The following is a 21,399-nucleotide window of genomic DNA, read 5'->3' as shown; positions in this document are numbered from 1 at the left end:
GGGGGGGGGGCTAATATTTGTTAAAAATTCAGATATGTCTTCAATGTGTATAAAGTGACTTTTGTTTATAAAAACTTATCACTGTTTCTTTAATGTTTTCTGGTAACCCAGTAATATGTATGTGTAAAAGCTTCCTTTTTTGACAAGTATTTTATACCTGAATTGCTTTTTGGAGTGTACTTTGATTTAAGTTTATGTCCATTTTTTGATCAACTCCAGTACATCCTAAATGGATAACTATTTATAGAATTAATTCTGGTCAGGGTGGTTAGTTCTGTCTCATACCTAGAAATCCAATAGGAGTAGTATCCTAAATATAATAAAAGTATATTCTACCTAATTTAATTAATCCAGGTGTACATGGAAAAGGTCTCATCTTTATATTAACTGTTTAAGATTTCAAAAGAAAATGAAAATATACTTGTATATAAGGGGCCAGTCAACACAGTGGTGTAGTTTTACTTGGATCAACTAAATCCTGAACGTTTAATCTATATTACATGTCCCACATTGCATCTCTTAATGATGATTAATCTTTACAAGGTCATTGTGAGTTGACAAGGTCACAGGTGACTAGGTCACAGTGTGGATTCTGATGGTCACCCTCTGATTATTTTTTATTTGATTTTAGTTAGAGTACATTCAGAGGGTAGCCAAGTCCACTACCCCCCCCCCCCCCTTCATTTCCCACTTTTAATGTAGTAATGGCTGACCCTTAAACAAACCTTTGAATATAGTCTTATATGTGTTGCCTTGTAGTAATGTTTGAGTTTAGTTTTTGACTATAGAATATTTTGTAATCACATTGTTCTAATTACACCATTATGCAATTGTCACCAAAGAGTATTTTAGCTTTAATGTTTTTAAATTCTTGTATTACAATTTAATGTATTGCTTAGGATGAACCAAATGTTCATTTGGAATGAAACATCAGTTCTTTTGTGACATAATGAAAGTAGCTGCTTTAATTAGTTCTTTTTTTCTTGTATGGCATTCTGTGCTGCATAATTCTTTCCCTTTTTTCAAGAAGCAGAAACTAAATTTTGTGTACTAGAAAAAATTGTTGCAAATATTTAAAAAAAAAAAAGACACAATTTGTTAAAGATTTATACTAGTAAGCACTATCTGCGAAAAATATACCTTGTATGCACATTAGAAAATGATAATTCAATGACTGAAAAAACTATATACAGAATGTAGATATGAATATTTTTGTCTGTAGATAATAAGGGAATTTTGAGTCGCTGGATAGATTTTTTTATTTTTAAATGAAAAAAAATGCTAATATTTTGAGAGCGTAATCTTTTATTTTTATTATGATTTGTGTAATATTTTTGAAAGCTATTTTTTACTGATAATATTGTGATTTAACGAGTGCTATGGGCAGATAACTGTAGAGCTTGCATGTAGTGCTTAATTTTAGTCCAGTAGTTTGTAGTTTTAAACCATTCATGTGTTCATTTTTAATATTGACAAGACCTGGTTCAAAAATCTCAATTCATAAAACTATTTCTTATGCAAGCAATACATATATATTTTCTGTATACAAAGTTACTTTAATAATATGTCATGTTTTATAATCATTATGTGTGTCATTATGTGTAAACTGGAAAGAGATCAAGCATCTTCACAACCCCCCCCCCCCCCCCCCCCCCCCCCCCCATTTTGTTGTATTTTTGTACTGGTTTCTTAAAGAAAAGAAAAATCAGAAAAACCAAACTTTCTGGGAGCACAGTTGAAATGTTTTTTGTTTTTTTTGTACTCCCATTAATATTTCATTTGGATACTGGTATTCATCGAGTAATTCTTTTACAGTACTAACGTTTAATCACTGTGTACAGTATATTTCTCCTGTTCACTGAAATATTCATAACATTTGTTTCTATTATTTTTTTTACACACATGTAACTTCAGGGTATTTTTCATGCAATCCATATTTTTACAATCATGTTTTAATCCAGTTTGTTTATATGTACCAGTGTATGAGTTCCCCGAATTCCATACAATGAACTTCCAAAGTACATGTACTATGAAAAAAATAATAATAACATATTTATGTTATTGATGAAAATGGAAAACTATTATTGTACTTGTCAATTACTGTATGTTTGTTGCAGATAATGAAAACTGATAATTGTAAACAACACATGTAGTTTTAATAAGCAAGTTAGTTGTATCAACACAATGGAAATGTGGAAAGAAATAATATTTTTTCAATGCATGAATGCCATGAAATAAGGAATATATATTGAAGAGAAGTTTGTTTGCATTAATTATGATGTACTAAGCTTACTAATAAGTATTCCTGTGTGTACTTGTAATATTGGGAATCTATTTTAGGAATGCTAGTTATTTCTGCCAGTTTTGTGCATCATTATATCCATTATGGCTATCTTATTAACCTCTCTCTCTCTCTCTCTCTCTCTCTCTCTCTCTCTCACCAAACTGATATTTTGCTATTTCATTTTTTTTTAATTCAGGGTTTTATGACATCATTTTTATTTCATTAATGTGCCATTTTAAATGGTCTCCTCTACAAGTGCTTATTTTTGTATGTTTTTTTCTCTGTTCCACAATGATTAAAACTGTTGATTTTCTGTGATTGAATTGTGGATGAAATAAATGTGTATGTTTCATATTTCTGCATACATGTACATTGTGTATGTTACACATGTTTAATATTTGTGTGTACATGTACTGTTTTGTATGTTACACATTTAATATTTGTGTATACATGTACATTGTGTATGTTACACATGTTTAATATTTGTGTGTACATGTACTGTTTTGTATGTTACATGTTTAATATTTGTGTGTACATGTTAAGGATCGTGATTAAAGGTTGATTACAATACTTCAACATTTGTTTGTATTTTTTTTTGTAGCTCACCTGAGCTGAATGCTCAAGTGAGCTTTTCTGATCACCTGTTGTCCGTCATCAGTCTGTCTAGCTGTCTGTCCGTCTGTAAACTTTTCACATTTTCAACTTCTTCTCAAGAGCCACTGGGCCAATTTTAACCAAAGTTCGTATAAAGCATTCATGGGTAAAGGGGATTCTAAATTGTTAAAATGAATTTAAGGACCAAGCCCTCTTCCAAGGGGAGATAGACAAGAAAAGATGGTAGGGTCATCAAAAAATCTCAAGAACCACAGGACCAGAAAAGCTGAAACTGGTGGTGAATATGTTACTGTATAAGCAGAATTTGTAGCAAGGATCTGATTTTAGCATTTTAAGAGAAGGTTTGAGATTGCTAGAATTTAAAACTAATAATTTATTCTACATTAATTAAGGGTAAAAGTTATCTTTTATAGCAGTTAAAAGCTGCTAAATTACTGCTTACTTTTATATGCTTATGGCTGAAGTTGTGTCTCACCCAAAATTCTACTGATAAGGATATTACATATAGAATCCATAAACAGTACAAGATTAAAAAGAAATGTTTTGTCTTTCACTTGTTTATTTAAATTAATGGTAAGCATAATAACTAGTTGTCAAGGCAATCATTATATTAAAAATATTGATGTAAATATCATTAGGAAATATCTTCTTTCATGGTAAATGAATACAAAATTCCACATGGCTAAAAATACATTCTTCTGGGTTCTAAACAATGTTTGTGTTCCTCTTTATCTAAATCCTAATATTCTCTTGATTTTGGTTTTAAGAGTTTTCTTCTTTGGCATACAGCTGGACTTCTAAAAAATAAAAAAAAAATTAGTTATTCAATTATAAAGAAGGTGGGTGAACATGACGAGCAAAAGCTATAGTGTGACAAACATAAAGGTGAAAAGTTCCTTTAAAATATGAATTGTAGATATACAAGATATCCGGCATCATTAATAATCCATAAAAAAGATGTTACATTAAAACTGAACACGACTCATAAATACTCTATAATACTCAGCAGTAGTTTTCCTATCTCTAAAAATTATGAACAGTGGGGTATACCCAAGCACGTGTTCAGGGTGATTGTTATCTGGCTGTTTCTACAGTGAGTGACGACATGTATGTGTTGGTTTTCTTACATTGCCTTTGTTAACATTTTATTGCAGTTTTTGTATTTGTGTTTGTTTGTATTGCACTGTCTTGTCTAAGTTGACCAGTTGATGATGTATTTCTTTGGTAAGCTCTCCCTCTGACTTAATTGACAGAAGATGAGTGGTAATTTTTTTTTCACTCCCAAGTATTTCGCAAAGACAATGTACAATACCTCCCAAAGATGAAATCTGAAAAGCGTACTACAATTGAGTGTGATCAATGGAAAGGCTTATATATGGGCTCTAGAAATAAAGCCGAAGTGGAGAAATATGGGGGGGGGGGGGGGTATTATATTAATGTTGATACAATTCTAATTCATACCCTGTATTTACTCTCCCCCCCCCCCCAAAAAAAAAGAAACAACAAACAAAAGATGTGTTTGTGAAACACTGATGCTCCCATATGGCAGCTCAATGCCAAATTGAAAGTTTTTTAAATGTAAGCTAAACTCCAAGGTCAAGAGTTCAAAAATGTTGATACCCGAAGAAAGTTATTGTCGTAAGGAATACAAGTAGGAAATATAATAGCTCTATTCCCAAGCATTCAGAAAATATGGACAAGGGTAAAGTTTTTCAGAAAGGTCATACACCAAGGTCGATGTCATGGAGTCAAAATATAATGGCACCAAAGGAAAGGTCTTGTCACACGGAATGCATAACGAAATATGAAAGCCCTAGCAACAATTTACCACTTAAAAGATAAAGGCGAGATTAAAGTTTGTTTTTTTTTAATTAAGGTCAAAGGTCAAGGACATGAGGTCAGAAATGTTGGTACCCAAAGAAAGGTCTTAAGCTACAAGAATACACATATGATATATATATATATATATATATATATATATATATATATATATATATATATATATATATATATATATATATATATATATATATATATATATGATGTCAAATATGCTGTACGCAAAGAAAGGTCTTGTCACAAGGAATATACATATGAAATGTGATATCCCTAGCACCAACCATTCAAAAGTTATGGGCAAAGTTAAAGGTTTTGAGGACAAACAGACAGATTAACAGACAAACGAACGAACAGACCTAAAACTATATGTCCCCGAAATTTTGATCATAGGTCATAAAAACAGTAGACTAATGTAAAAGATGCTATACTGGTAATTATACGCATTTAACTGCATTTTTTAAACAATATGCTTCAAGATAGATACGAGTATAGTAAGTTATTGTTTAATGATGAAGAACTGAAGGGAAAAATGCACTGAGAAACTGGAATAAAAAACAAAACATGTTCTGTGATACGCTCTTATAAACAACGTAGGATTGTCTTCATTGATAAACTTGCCGATGAGTCTTTGTGCCCCGCCCCCTTTTCCGGCTGTTAGTTTACATGTACAGTTAATATTATAACATCCACCTCTAAAGTCTCGGAGGAATTTGACATCACTTACATTTGTCATTCCGTTATAATTACGGAATATATATCAGGGTTTGTTGGGTAATGACCGCCATGAACAGTTCCCACATCCCGCTGAAGAATCACACCAAATCCGGGTTTTGTGACACTCCGAGGCTTATTTGAGAGATGCTGTATGTATGTTTCATAAATCATTGGACTGTTGCAAGCGAGGCTTATGGAAATAGACTGCACATGAATCCTGTGGTTTGCGACGATGGAATTCTTGGTGTAAACTCAAAGAATTTATTAACATTTGGATGTATTAAACATAACACTTTTGTAACAAAAAGCAAAAAACAAGACGTGTTTGCGAAACACTGATGCCCCCTATGGCAGCTTTAGGCGAAGATTAAAGTTTCTCAAATGCAAGTCAAACTCCAAGGTCAAGGTCAACAGATCAGAAATGTTGTTACCCAAAGAAAGGACTTGTGTCAATGGATATACCTGGAAAATATGAAGGCCCAAGCACCAACCATTCAAAAGCTATCATCGAGGTTAATGTTTTCTAAAAGTGGGTCAAACTTTAAGGTCAAGGCCAAAATTGTTGGTATCAAAAGAAGGTTTTGTCACTAGGAATATATCTGTGAAATTTGAAAGTCCTAGTGCTCACTGTTTAAAAGTTATGGCCAAGGTTAAAGTTTTTTTTTAAATTGGGTCAAACTCTAAGGTCAAGGTCAAAAGGTCAAAAATATTTACATCCATGGAAAGGTCATGATGGTCATGAATATACATATATGGGTAAAAGTTGGGTAAATTTTTGCAAACTCCAAGGTCAAGAGGTCAAATTTGTTGGTACCCAAAAGAAGGTAACAAGGAATATACATGTGAAATATGAAAGCGATAGCTCCAACCAATCAAAAGTTATGGTAAATGTTAAAGATTTTACGGACAAACGGACAACCAAACAGACAGACGGACGGACAGGGCAAAACTATATATACCACCGAATCTTCGATTACGGGGGCATAAAGATAATAATAATACACTTTATGTATGTATTGCATCCAAATACTGAACGAAATTCATCTATGTTATTGCACGTTGTATGAACACACTAGTACCATCTTATATATTCTCTTTCTCTGAATACTAGATACCATAATTAACTCATCAATTATATACTGCATGAATTCTTGACCATTTTGTTACATACATGTAGATATAAATGTACATATATCATTTATGTATGAGTCTATATAGATGCTGTTATAAGACAGAACACCCATTTTGTAAGTGTTTGCCTGTAATTTTTCTCTCCCTGCTCCTGAATAACTTTCCTTCACATATACTCATAAATGACTCGAGATCTCCTTTCCGGGTGGGGAGGGGGGGGGGGTCCGTCTTTTCTAGGGGAGGTCCATGGTAATATTTTCCTTACTTTGCTATACAAATTTGAAAACTGAGAAAATCCGAGGGGGTCTGGCGTCCCCCGCGCTAGATTTGTGCATAATTATATACCCATGCATGTACTTTGAGAAGATAAAAATTAATTTTTCAGGAGGCCTTGGAATATCAGGAGGAATTCTATTTAAGCATATATTTAAGTCCTCCCTCCCCCTTCCCCGGGTCAGAAAGAAGTCAGAGACCTGTTCTACAAAGAACTTAGACCTATACTATTAAGACCAAACACTTTATAGTTGATTGCAAAATAAATGAATCTGTTAAAAAAAATTGTGTGAAAATCATGTAGGGGCTCGGTTTCAGGGTGGTGTATTTTGTGTATTGTATGTTTTTCTTTGTCTTAATATACTGCTTATAATAAACTTGAAAAAAGTTTTGTTTTTTTTTTTTAAATCGTATTTCAATGTACATCCAAAAATGCTTTATATACATTGTAATATGATTTGTTTTTAAATTGCGAATTTTGGCGATTAATTTTTAATTTTATTATAATTTAACACAAAATACCAAGCACATATAGTGAAAATATCAATAATAAATTATGGAGATAAAGAACAGTATTTAAAGTCCATTAAAACAATACAAATCGGGAGCAGAGCAAACAAGGACCTCCAAAAACATCAGAGGTGGGATCAGGTGCCATGGAGGAGTGAGCTTCCCCTAGTATGAAAAACGTCAATCAGTGTATGACTTAATGATAGATTGTATTTGTTGACAAGGTCATTGTATCGACCAAAGAACTTAGGAAATGATGACTTTAAACGAAACTGTTGATATTCTTGTTTCATCTACTTGTTTGTCAATAACTTACCTCGTTTCAGAAATTGTTCATACGTAGAGCATGCTCTTGTGTATCGAATAAACTGAGAGATATACACCCCATATGTAGGTGACAAGGCTGTCTGTTGTGATGCCGTCTGGTCTGAATAATATCCCTAACAAAAAAGTACTGTAGTTAGCTATAGTTTACTATAGTATCAAAGTTTTTTCATTATAGTAAATCAATGTATTTTTACTATGGATTTCAGATCGTTTTTTTTTTTCATATAACTGTATGCACATTTTTTTTTATATTTAATTGAAATATTATTTGTATATTTACACATTATTTTCAAATTTTACATTACTGTTATCGAATTTTAGAAATTTTAATCTTTGAAATCTCAAAAAAAGTTCCAGAGTAAAGTTTCATAGTAAATCAAAGTTTTCACTTTAGTTAACTATAGTTAACTATAGTAAGTTTTTGTTAGGGATATCCCTCGTGGTAGAAGGATGACCATTTTGTACAATTTTAAGTCTTTTTTTAAGGGCAATCATCTTTTTTCTTACACTTAATGAATGGAAATTTAATAGCCATCCAACTTATCTGAAACTTATCTGGCGGCCGCCAGATAAAATATTTTTTCTACCTGGCACTGGTCAACCGGCTTCCGTATCTTTCTCCTTTCTTGTTACATGTAAAAATTTAATTGTAGCAATAGAAAAAAAAAAACGAATGCTTCATTATTTAAAAAAAAACTTAGTCTAATTTACATAATTTTTTCTCGAGTATGATTGGCAATATTAGTACATTTGAAGCTGCGTGTGCAAAAAATATAGAACTGTACAAAATAGTATTGTACAAATTGTGTTAGAATCAAGTACCATGCGAGATTCGTATGAGCGTATCTACAGTGGCGAGTTTTAAGGGGAGGGGGTTACGGGGTTGTAACCCACTCTTTAAATTTACTAGTAGCCTATAGGGGAAAAAATCCCTTCTGGCTATGTACGTCTTTCCCATGGCCGTAGGAACCGAGGGGGGGGGGGATGTACAGAATACTATAGAAAACATAAGTACTATATACTTGTGCCTCTACGGTATATAGAAATATAAAAGGGTTTATAGTATGAAAGTGAAAAGAATTTTTTTTCCTTTCACCGAAAATCCTCTCATTTACATAATGCATATGTGCATTGTAATGCAGATTATTTAAATTCATTACGATTTACACACTTTATCTCTATAATGTTACATGGCTTGACGGGGGGGGGGGGGGGGGGGTATATGCGCGACAGAGGCAACCTTGTAAAATTAATTTTTAAGCACACATTTTGCATGGCTCTCTTTTTTTATTGAATGGCTCTACTGCTTAATGGAATGATTGTAATTTTCCCAGAAGCATGACAAATTAAGGCCCGTTAAAAGGTGAACATTTACTCAAATTACAGTGATGGCCAAACGGTAAATCATTTAACACGACACTTTATCCATTCAAAAGCGTTAATTATAAGTCTATGTTTAGTAGAGTAGAACCATGCAACAAGAAAAGGTTACATGTAGGTTTTATTAACAGTACGCATTTGAATAAAGCACCAAACGAACATTCATTTGCAATGAGAAAATATGACATACCGGATAATGCGTAGAACAACGAGGGAGTCATGATCCAAATGCATTTTGGCCAACATTCAACGGAACGACACGATATCTAAACAGGACAAAAACAAACATTATAAAAATATAAAATTAAAACTGAATGCACACAAGGGAAAGGGATAATGAATGTCAAACCCTTATTACATACTTGGTCAAATAAAGAATATTTTATAGACCTCCTCTCAGCATGTAGATAAATTAGATACTTTTCGTAACGGTACAACAAATAATATCCAACTGGGATTTCAAGCTGACATATCATTTTCCTTGCATGTTAGTAAACATATAAGTATTGTTCTTCAAGCATATAAAATTCTTCTTCATTAAATACTCAAACAAACCACGCAATGATCTAATTGTGAACTGGGAAACAGTATTTTCTGTTATGTGAAGTTATCGCCCTTATAATTTTAAATTACTTTCGTTTTTTGCATAAATAAACAATTCTGCTAAATCCATTTTAAAGTAAAAAGACCCAGAATAAACATTTTATAATTTCTTTTAAAATAACGATGTTAATTTTCTATTTGTCGTAGAATAAGTATTTTTCCCATTATATTTTATTGTAAATAAACTATAAAACATCTATGTATTATGCTTACATAGAATTTATTTCACAAGGAGTAAGACAGACAAGAAATAAATAAAGAGAGAGTGAGAAAGTGGGGAGTGAGGGAGAGAATGGGAGTGAGTGAGTGGGAGAGAGGGTGAGTGGGAGAGAGAGTGAGTTAGTAGGAGAGAGAGTGGGTGGGTGAGAGAGAGAGGGTGGGTGGGTGGGAGAGAGAGTGAGTGGGTGAGAGAGAAAATGGGTGAGAGGGAGAGAGAATGGGTGGAAGGGAGAGTGAGGGGGGTGAATAGGTGAGAGAGAGTGGGTGGGAGAGAGTGTTGGGAGAGAGTGTTGGGAGAGAGAGAGAGAGAGAGAGAGAGAGAGAGAGAGTTGGTGGGTGGGAAAGAGTTTATGGGTGAAAGAGTGTGAGTGAGAGAGACTGGGAGGGAGGGTGGGGTGAATAGGTGAGAGAGAGTGGGTGGGAGAGAGTTTTGGGAGATAGTGTTGGGAGAGAGAGAGAGTGACTTAGAGAGTTGGTGGGTGGGAAAGAGTTGGTGGGTGAAAGAGTGTGGGTGAGAGAGACTGGAAGGGAGAAAGAGAGAGTGGGTGGGGTGGTGAGTTAGTGAGTGTTAGGGAGAGTGAGTGTGAGAGAGGGTGAGTGGGAGAGAGGGCAAGAGTGGGTGAGAGAGTGACTGGGAGAGAGATTTGGAGAGAGAGGGGAGAGAGAGAGATAGTTAGGAGACAGAGTGAGTAAATGAGGAGAGAGAGAGAGAGTGAGTAAGTGGGGAGATTATTGTGTCTGGATAGGGTCATTTGCAAAAGCTCAATAGTGTGTTCAGAAAAACGCGCCATTGCACACAGCACGCCATCACGCTAACACAATTATACAAAACACGTCATAGCGCTTTCTTATACACAACACGCTGTTGCGCTAACACGCACCATAGGAGACAGAGAGAGAGTGGGAGAGAGAGAGTGAGTGGGGAAACAGAGAGAGAGAGAGAGAGTGAGGAGAAAGAGAGTTAGTGTGGAGACAGAGAGATTGAGTGGAGAGAGAGTGAGGGGAGAGAGAATGAGGGAGAGTAAGTGGGGAGAGAGAGATAGTGAGTCGGAAGAGAGAGAGCAATTGGGAAGACAGAGAGAGAGAGTGAGTGGGAGAGTGAATGGGGAGACAGAAAGTCAGTGAGGAGACAGAGAGTGAGTGAGTGGGGAGACAGTGAGTGAGTGGGGAGACAGAGATAGTGTGGGGAGAGAGTGAATGAGTTGGAGAGAGTGTGAATGGGGTGGCAGTTGGGGAGAGAGTGGAAACTGACATGGAGAGAGAAGGGAGAAAGAAAGATCTTGATTTTTGTTTCATTTCTGTTTAAACCGTTCACGGTAGCTCAGTTGGTAGAGCGCTCGCTCCTTGATCGGGAGGTCGGGAGTTCGAATCTCGGCCGCGACAGACCTAAGTCGATAAAAAATGGGTAGCAACTGTTTCTTCGCCATGCGCTCGGCACTTTGAAGATAAAGTTGCGGGTCCTTGGATGAGACCTTAAAAACCGAGGCCCCGTGTCACGGCAAGCGTTGGCACGATAAAGAACCCTCACTGCTCAATGGCCCTGAGTGCCGAGTAATGGTCAAAATTTGAAACCCTTAAAAGTAAAGTCTACAAGTTTGTCGAATTTTGATAATAGTACTACAATTTTTAAAACAATTTTTTTTTCTAATTTTTTGTTTTTCCAATTTTTTTTCAATTTTTTTTAAATTCCTTATTTTAATTCGATTTAACTTTAAGTTTAAAATTTCCAGTTTTATACCATTTTCTTAATGTCATTTTATTTAAAGATATTTAACGATTAGCAGGTTCCAGTAAAAGCCTTTCTAAGCCTTTTTCCTTACTCCTCCTAAAAAATTAACATCAGTGAAGGAGAAACTTCAGGAGTATTGTGCAACAATATATTCGAGGAATGGTGTAAATCATATGTGGATACTTAAAAATTCCAGAAACTTTTGGAAAAATTAAATTCACAAAATTTTACCCCCCCCCCCCCAAAAAAAATGCGCATATAAATGTACGACTTTTTAACTCTGTATACAACCATTCCACACGATAATTTTAAGTCCAGGCTTTTTGACATTATTGACAACTGCTTTTTCAATAAAAATGGAACTTGTAAATTTATTTACCTTGACATTGGTCATTTACAAAATTATTTTGTTAAAAAACATTCTGATTGTAAACACAAGTACTATGAAGTTGATATTAAAAAGATGCTTGAGTTTCTGATTGACTATATCTCTGTGGTTTTTGGAGATCAGGTCTTCCAACAATCTGTTGGAATTCCCATGCGAACCAATTGCGCCCCGTTATATTATTAGCAGACTTATTTTTGTATTCAAATGAAGCAGAATTTATTCAAAATCTTATACATGAGAAGAAGAAAACACTTGTGGCCTTCAACTCGACATTTAGATATATCGAAAACATATTATCAATTAACAATAGTATTTTTTTCCATTCATATGTCGACAAGATATATCCCAGTGAGTTTGAAATTAAAGATACCGCAGTCTGACACATCTGTTTCACACTTGGATATTTTACTATAGAAAAAGACGTTAATGGTTACCTAACAAAAAACTTCATGATAAACGTGATGACTATAACTGTTCAATCGTCAACTTCCCTTACTTATGCAGCAATATACCCTTATCACCTGCATACGGGGTTTATATCTCTCAGTTGATTCGTTACGCAAGAGCATGCTCTACGTATCTTCAATTTCTAAAACGAGGTAAATTATTGACAAACAAGTTGATGAAACAAGAATATCAGCAGTTTCGTTTAAAGTCGTCATTTCGTAAGTTCTATGGTCGATACAAATGACCTTCGTCAGCAAATACAATTTATCATTGAGTCAAATGCTGACTGACGTTTTTCATACTAATTGTTAGGCCATTATTTACACACTGAATTGTCGACGGATTTTTCCGTTATTTCCTGATCATGACAAGGAGCACACGGCGGGTGTGACCGGTCAGCAGGGGATGCTCACTCCTCCATGGCACCTGATCCCACTTCTGATGTTTTAGAGGTCCGTGATTGCTCTGCTCCAAAATTTGTATTGTTTAATGGAACTTTTGAGCTTGAATACTGTTCGTTATCTCCATACATTTTATGTATAATGTAGTTAAAAGGTAGGGGTCAGATTTCTATGGGGCTATTTTTTCAGCCCTAGGGAATCGTAGAATTACTGACTTGGAAAGGTTTTCTACGATCGAAAAATGACCCTACTTGCCGTAGAATATTGACGGGGGGGGGGGGGTCATTTTTCTACGTAGAAATTTGACCCCCCTCCCCGGTCAATATTCTACGGGGGCCACTTTTCGTCGTCACACCGCACATGCATAAGAATAACGCAAAACTCATTTCCAGGTAATCATTACTACTGAATAAAAAAAAAATCTATTTCCAAGTATATACATGTATAACGAGAAAATAGAACTGGCTGATGTATCAGATATGTCACGAATTTAACGCCATTTTGGCATATCATAGTGGTGTGTACACCAATCCCGGACACAATTTCTGACCAAAACTTTTTTTCCCTACAATTTTGCGAGTAATGCTAAATAAATACATCTTCTTTACTTATTTTTCTTTCATACACTTTGTCGATCTCTCTCTCTCTCTTCACGACCTTTGTAAATATTCTTCAACACAATATATCGGCGACAATATGTGCAAATGTTCACTGTACATATTGTCGCCGACGACAATATGTGCCGATGCGTTACTGTACATTTTGTCGTCCATTATGCAGGCGGAAAAAAAGGCTCGTCTAGGTACATATTGTCGCCGGCGACAATATGTATCGATGGATGACAATAAGTGCAGTGAAGGTGGGTACATATTGTCGCCGGCGACAATATGTATGACAATATATGTGCAGTGAAGCTGGCTACATATTGTCGACGACGACAGTATGTACATGTACCGTCACACTAATCTGGACACATATACCTGTAAAGTTGTATTTACTTAGTATTACATGTACTCGCAAAATTGTAGGAAAAAAGATTTGGTCAGAAAATTGTGTCTAGGATTAGTGTACACCACTATATGCCATATTGAAGTTATTCGATATATCCGATACATCAACCTATTCTGTTTTCTCGTTATACATGTATATACTTGGAAATAGAATGTAATTTTTTTTTTTATTCAGTAGTGATGATTATCTGGAAATGATTTTTGTGTTAATCTTATAGATGTGCCGGTATAATTGGTGTTGACCATTGCTGGAAATATTTTTTTTAATTGATAATACATCGTCGATATATCTAAATATCGAGTTGAAGGCCACAGCAAGAGATTTAATTTCTTTTTCTCATGTATAAGATTTTTAATTATTAGTACCCCTTTCCTTCGCCCAAATGAATGTACATGTAAATCCCTCAATGTGTTACTGATATGTAAATCAATTATCCCTCTTTAGCATTTGTAATATTCTATATGATATTGTATATTTAATAATAAATTCTGCTTCATATTAAAAATTCTTTTCTAAACGATAGACATCAATTTCAAAAAGGGGCCTAATGTATAATTAATAATAGAAAGTTATTCACCAAATTACATTATTCACCAAATTTTAAGTGTTGTAACTCGAATAAAAATTGTACGAGTTAACAAATTCCCAACAAAAATCAATATTTTTTTTCGCCAAAATATAAACAGGTTTTGGAACTCCAGAGATATTGACAAAACGACCGCTGCAATTCAGTGCGCCGGGGAATATTACAAATGCTAAAGAGGGAGAATTGATTTACATATCAGTAACAGAGTGAGGGATTTGCATTCATTTGGGCGAAGAAAAGGGGTACTAATAAATCTGGCTGAACTGTCAATCCAGTCCGTGAGAGTTTCGACATGGAAAGAGTACCTCTTGGTTTTGAATTACAAGAAGAGAATAAAGGTAAACAAAAAGTACAAGATATAGGTCGACGTAGTAAGATTTTATAAAGATATAAAGTTAGATACACGTTTATTATCGGACTTGTCACTAGTTTTGTTTGTATGAGTTGTACAGTTGTAGGCGCTCTGCAGAGATTGCGAAATGTTCACACCCTTGTTTAGGTTCTGTTTGCAGGTTCTAAATTCAGAACAAATAATTCCTTACAAATGGTATGTCCGTCTAGTTTATGACATTCTTTTTAAAATCCATGTTTAGAATATATTTCTTTTTTTCTTTTTCTTTCTTTTTTACTTTGAGTGGTTAAACATGTGGTAAACATGCACACATGCATACATGTATTTATAGAGACTGGGCAGTGATGAATTTAGTTTATTATTTTAAGTGAATTTTGTGTAAAAATTTATTCATGGAAGTAATAATTCTGCAATGGCAGGCTATTTCCATAAGATAACATAAAACCCTTCAGAAATCAATACAGCTGCTCGACTGTCCAGTCTGTATGTTCCATCGTATTGTATGGAGACATCTTTGCCCTGGGGGTCAGTTTAGTGTCAACAGGCTGGACAGTGTATTATGTACTGTACTGTATTGTGCGATAAAAAACAGAACGAAGCTGTATGAATCGCTACTGTACATACATGGTTTGGTGACAATCCAGGTGTTGAGGTTATTGAAAGCTCTATGTGCAGGTGAATTAAATCAACAGAATACAAATTTCGTTTTTTTTTTGTTTTGTTTTTTGCTTATATATGTTATCGTTCTTGTTTCTGAGGTCTGTTTATTGCTCTAAACTCTGAATTATCTTGAACCTTTGACACAATATTCTACATAAAAGTACAAGTAACTTTCCTGTGAGAATAGTTTTATAATATACAAATGTGCACTGACAGTTTTTTTAAATAACTTTTTTGACGTATTAATTAAAAGTTATAAATTCTTGTCTTGACAAATGTAAACTAGATACATTCTTCCGTTCCTAGATAATGCACATTTTGTACTAATTTTGTTTCAATTTCCTCGTACAGTAAATTGCTATAAAACAAATTGAATTACTGTGTTCACAAGTACATGTAAGTAGCAGTAAGTACATGTATATGTTTAATATATCTATACAGTATGTTTATTTCTTCCTCTGTGTTTTTTCATTCATATTAACTAATGCCTACATGTCAGAGACTACGCTTGTATGTATAAACTATATATATACGTTTTGTTATGCTTTGTAGATCTATCCCGGCACTTCATTTATTTGTCTGAAGCATGCTTACAGGAAATTGTAGATACAAAGTGTACTTATTCACTTGTTACATACTGTAAACGGTATAGCTATGTGATATGTTAGGTACTCCAAAGGAATGTGCTGGTGGTACATATTACAAATCTTTCAATACCTTGGACTTTATTTCAATAGCTGGTGACGTCTTACATTTTCGTCACACGGAGCGGTAAAAATGTGACATAGACTGTATATTTCACACCAGAACAAGCTTAACAGAGGAAAATTGCATATATTTCACCAAGTTTAGTTGGTGCAAACAATGTTTCTTATGATCAAAATGTTAAGCTTATGTCATCTCATTTGTCAGCAACACCTGAAAAAGCAAGCTATTGATAAGAATGTTTTCTAAATGTTATTCACATTCAGATACAGTAACTATGGATACTAAGGATATTCATTACTCTCTTGTCCGTATCTCTCCTTTTTCTTTCTTTCATTCTTGACTATTCCCCTCTCTCTCTCACACATCTTGTTCCATGTTTGTCTCTTTCTCTCTCTCTCTCTCTCTCTATCTCGTTAATATAATTCTTTCTAAATCTTCTTTATCTCATAAAATTGTAATACTAAATTGTCATGCTAGTATTACAGCCGAGCATGAAAAACAAAAAAAAAATGTCATCTGATCATCATGATAAATCATTTATTAGATTTTTTGAAGACAAATGTGATAATTGATCAACATTCCCCTAACAGACTGCTCATGTTTTTTCCCCTGGAATCTCTGGAGTGAAGATCAATCTCTCGGAGGGCCCTACATTGCGGGCTAATAAACAATTATTTGTAGAGATCCAGGAAATCATTAAAAGATTAAAATCCATACAAGGACACTGATAGCTTTTTGCTCTTGTTAGTCACAGTTATCAATGAGACTGCCATTTCCTTGTTATATGTAATGGAATCTAGATAATGAATTTCTGATGCACTGATAAAGCCCTCATAGTACATATCAGTTGAATGAGGCATTCGATAATAACTGAATTAATGTGACATAAAAATTATGTAATAACAGCATTGCATTTTATCATATTGGACTTTAGAATTTGATCTTTTTCATGTTTTTGTGAATTTCAGTGCATTTGATAATTAAAATAAAAAATACATACATACATGTACATACATACATACATTCATATATATATATATATATATATGGTTGAACTTTGATGTCTCGGATACCATGAATATGTGGAAGTGAGGTGAAAGTCCCAACCACTTCTTATTGTTGTATTTAAAGGTAGTACAAAAGATAACACCTGAGAAATCAGTTTTTAACTCATTTCTTCTAAAACATGCCAGGAAAAAAAAATAAAATCACTCTAATGTCAATAATCAATTATTTTTGGAAGGAAAAATATAAAATGTGACATGAATGTACCCTACTCTGTTAAAAAAAACAAAAAACAAAACAAAACAAATTGAGACATCATATATATTGGACATTCTGGAGCCTACATTTACTAGAATGTTATCATCTACATGTGATTTAACCATTTGTAAAATTTTAAATATTTGGACATATGTATGAGGAGTCTCCATGCTTTATGTACAGTAAAGGTCAAGGTCATATTTAGAGGTCAAAGGAAATACTTTGGCATCATCTACTGGTTCTTCAAAGTTTCAAACAATTTGAATTTCAGGAAAAAATTGGCTTATCTATTTTGTACTCCTTAAACTCAGTATTTCTAAACCTCAGGTATAGCTCCATTTTTTTTCTAGGTCCCATCGAGTTCTAGATAATGAGGATTGACTGTAATACTATATATTTATGGTACATGTAACTATTATACTTTAATGGCATTATAGAAGTAAGATATGTAACTATTTATGACTAATTTCAAGAACATATACATGTGTTATTGACTCACTTGTAGGGGACCCTGCTCTGATCAATGTGACCCAGATAGATGTCAGCTACCCAGGGTACCCCCCATCCGGAGCTCAACCAGGTAGGGTCATAATTTTAGACCTAGGTCAACCAGGTAGGGTCACAAATTTAGACCTGGGTCAACCAGGTAGGGTCAAATTTTAGACCTGGGTCAACCAGGTGAATCACAGTATTAGACCCAGGCACCTTTATACAAAAAAAAAACAAACAAACAAACCCCCCCCCCCCCCCCCCAAAAAAAAAAAAAAAAAAACAAACAAAAAAAAAAAACAACAAAACAAAACAAAACAAACATGCAAAAAACTATTGACTAAGACGAAAATGAAATTTTGCAAATTACTTTTTAATTTACATTATTTGAAAATGGTTTTAATCTTTCAAAAGAATTTAGAATAAGACATATTTATGCAAGCAATTTTAACATAGTAATTTTAACTTTGCAAGATTTTATGATCAACTAAAATTTTGGGTCTTTGTCATATTACCAGGTAAGTTCTTTTGTAAAACTGAACTTAGCAGTTTATTTTCTTGTCCAAAGGCAGTTAATAGATTTAGAAAATTGTACCTCCCTGTATACCTGTAACATGCAGCCAGGTATGGTATTGTGGACTGTTTATATATGTAATGACCTGGTCACTGGTATGACACAATTGTGTCACTATAATTTATAAACAGCTGCGATTCTAGTAAAACACCATAAATTTATGTGTCAGTTGAGGTACATGCTAGTAACACAGCTTAAGTATTGAAAGTTTTCACTAACTTTACATGTATTATATTTATACATCTACAGTTAATTTGTTTGGCTATTCACTGGATAAACTGTTGAATGCAAATATTAAGAGTGTGATTTATTCAGCATAGCCTGATATCTATACATTATTGAAAGTGGTGCATTGATTTTTCATGTGCATTAATTGGTATAGATAGGAACTTTTATTAACTGACAAGATACATGATATTTCTTCTTATTCTAAATGAGAGAAATCAAGTAAATTAATAACATTTTATAATAAGTATTCATTTAACAATGATGAACATATCTCTGACCTTAGTATATAGAATGACATAAGTTCTAAGAGTATGGATACTGCCCATATAGTTACTGCTGTATATAATCTCACAAACCCAGTTGTAATGTACAGTCATGAAATGTACATCTGAAGTGTACAGATTTTGTTATTCCACCTACACAATTTTATCATTCATGTTTTTTTAAGCCTTTTGAGTGACGAGGCACCTGATTCATACTTGCCCCCAGTTTCAGACGAAATCAGAGCTATATAGTTTATCTGATAAGACAGATCTTAGAGTGGCAATTTTTTTATGCATCCTTTTTATGCAAGGGTTATCAGACTAAATAGTGTTAAACCATTGAAATTAGATTTTGAAATATGTTAGTTGTAAAAGAAATTAATATGTCAGCTGGCATCAATTGTGCTTCTTTGTAAAGTACATGTATGCATTAATAGGTATTTTTACCTCTAAGATTTCCAGCTCTGCATCTTGTGAGGTTTGGATAATTACACAGTCAAGTGTCTTTATACTATGGAAGCTTATAATATGATCACAATTTATAGCCATGAATTTGTAGAGAATCAAAATTTTTGTTAACGAATAATTTACATATAGATATTTTATTTCTATAAAAGGAACTCTGAACTCCATGTATTCACGCTACATACGGTATATGTATTAATAAATATATAACTTTAGGATTGAATTGAATATAGTCATGTATTCAGAAATTAGTAAAGCACATTTTTTAAGTGTTTTTCTTCTCTAAAGTTTGGTCTTGCTTGGGAGGGGTCAGAGAAATATTTCATGCTTGGATTTACTTGAATAAACTTCACCTTCATGTAGATATAAATAATATACACACAATTCACTTGTTACACTTCTGTGGTTATTTGTAATAAATCACTGGGCGTTGATTTGTTGTGTTTGAGTAATCAAGTCCAAGTTTATCAGAGTCCATCCTTGTTCATCTGAAGGATATGTCTACATGTATACACATCTACACATTAAATTAGCCTCCCTTCCCTATTAACATGTAAACTCTCCAGGAATTCAGGTTACATTCAGTTTAACTAGAGAGATTTAAGAGAGAAATTTATAAATTTGTGTAGATAATTTGAAGGGTAGTTAGGGATGGATGGCTATGTGGAATTAACAGGTGAGCTTTGATCAAGGTCAAGGTTTATTATAGTTTAGATCTTATAAATGTATTCTGCAGATCAAATGATCCAAGGTCAGCTGAGCTAGCTTAAAGTTTCTTCCGATTTTGTATTATTTTTTACTCTGTGAGCTTGTCTATTCTAGGTACGTACATGTATTTAGATGTATATACCGGTAATCTTTTAAATAAGTAAGCTACATGAGTGATGTATTTTATTATGTATTGATAATAATCTGGCTGATTTTAAAGACTGCATTTTTTTTTATGGAAAACTGACCTTCCTTTCTTGTTGCTGCAAATGTTGGTTTGATATATGATTGAAGTATCATAATGGCACAATTACATATTTCAATATGCATGTGTATTGTACCAGAGGCCTGTTCAACAGAGCGAACGCTCACGAGCGCTCACAAACAATTCTGTTGGAAAGATAAGGAATTTATGCGACCACTTGCGAACGTTTGCTCTGTTGGACAGGCCTCAGAATTATAGAGGAACTTTAATTGGGTGTGGTTCCTGTTATTAGAAAAAAAGAAAAATAAATTGATTAAGAATCCTGCATTGTTTTATTTTCTAAAATGAATTTTATTTCTTGAACCTGCATGCTCAAATTATAATTATTTATTTTTTCCAACAATTGTTTGAAAAAAAACTGCTTACTCAGGAAAGATTAATGTATAATTATCTAAAAGTCAACATGATGATGATGCATTTTATGTGTAAATAATTTTCAATAAAAGTGCAATCTAAGTAGAAAAAGAGAGATGTTGCATGCCCATAGGCTTTTGAAGGGTGGGAGAAATTAGGCCCAGCATCCCCATTATTACATTTTTTGTGATATATTTTATGGTCATACATGATTATTTGACATTTAAGCTTATTAATTCAGCATCACATTCTATGGATTAAGGCAATTTCATTACAGAAACAGCATGACAGTGATATATTGAAAAACACCAATATGCTACATTAGGCAGTTTTCCGAACCTGAATATTTTTTTTATGTCAGATAAAGTCGTTGCTTATCTAAAAATTAAAAGTGGAATACTCAGGTAGTTAGGCAAGGATTTATACACAAACATATAATGTAGGGAATGCAGGTCCAATTATGTGACGAATTATTATCGGTGAAATATAATCCAGAGTGTTGCTTTTTCCATGGTGATTGAAAGGAAAAATCCTGACATCTGATTCTTTGATTGGGATGGAATTTTCATTATGTAGTACATGATTGTTTGACAGAGCTGAAGAATATAAAAAT

General features: G+C 33.7%; 1 protein-coding gene across 3 annotated transcripts in view; it reads left to right on the top strand.

The window, feature by feature from the left end:
• The first annotated feature begins 14,597 nt into the window (after positions 1-14,597).
• The window catches only part of LOC133201535 (anoctamin-4-like), a 40,693-nt gene continuing 33,891 nt past the window's right edge, over positions 14,598-21,399 (top strand). For all 3 annotated transcript variants that reach the window (XM_061337337.1, XM_061337336.1, XM_061337335.1), the window contains exons 1-2: positions 14,598-14,795; positions 17,946-18,020. In XM_061337337.1, coding sequence (XP_061193321.1) covers positions 14,750-14,795; positions 17,946-18,020 — 121 coding nt within the window. In that variant the 5' untranslated portion in view covers positions 14,598-14,749. The remainder of the gene's footprint in view (positions 14,796-17,945; positions 18,021-21,399) is intronic.

Source organism: Saccostrea echinata, unplaced genomic scaffold (assembly GCF_033153115.1).
Source record: "Saccostrea echinata isolate AGI-Se365-2 ecotype Australia unplaced genomic scaffold, CSIRO_AGI_Sech_v1 ptg000044l, whole genome shotgun sequence".
Taxonomy (NCBI): domain Eukaryota; kingdom Metazoa; phylum Mollusca; class Bivalvia; order Ostreida; family Ostreidae; genus Saccostrea; species Saccostrea echinata.
The sequence above is the reverse complement of the archived record's forward strand: the minus strand, read 5'-3'. Positions and strand labels throughout refer to the sequence as shown.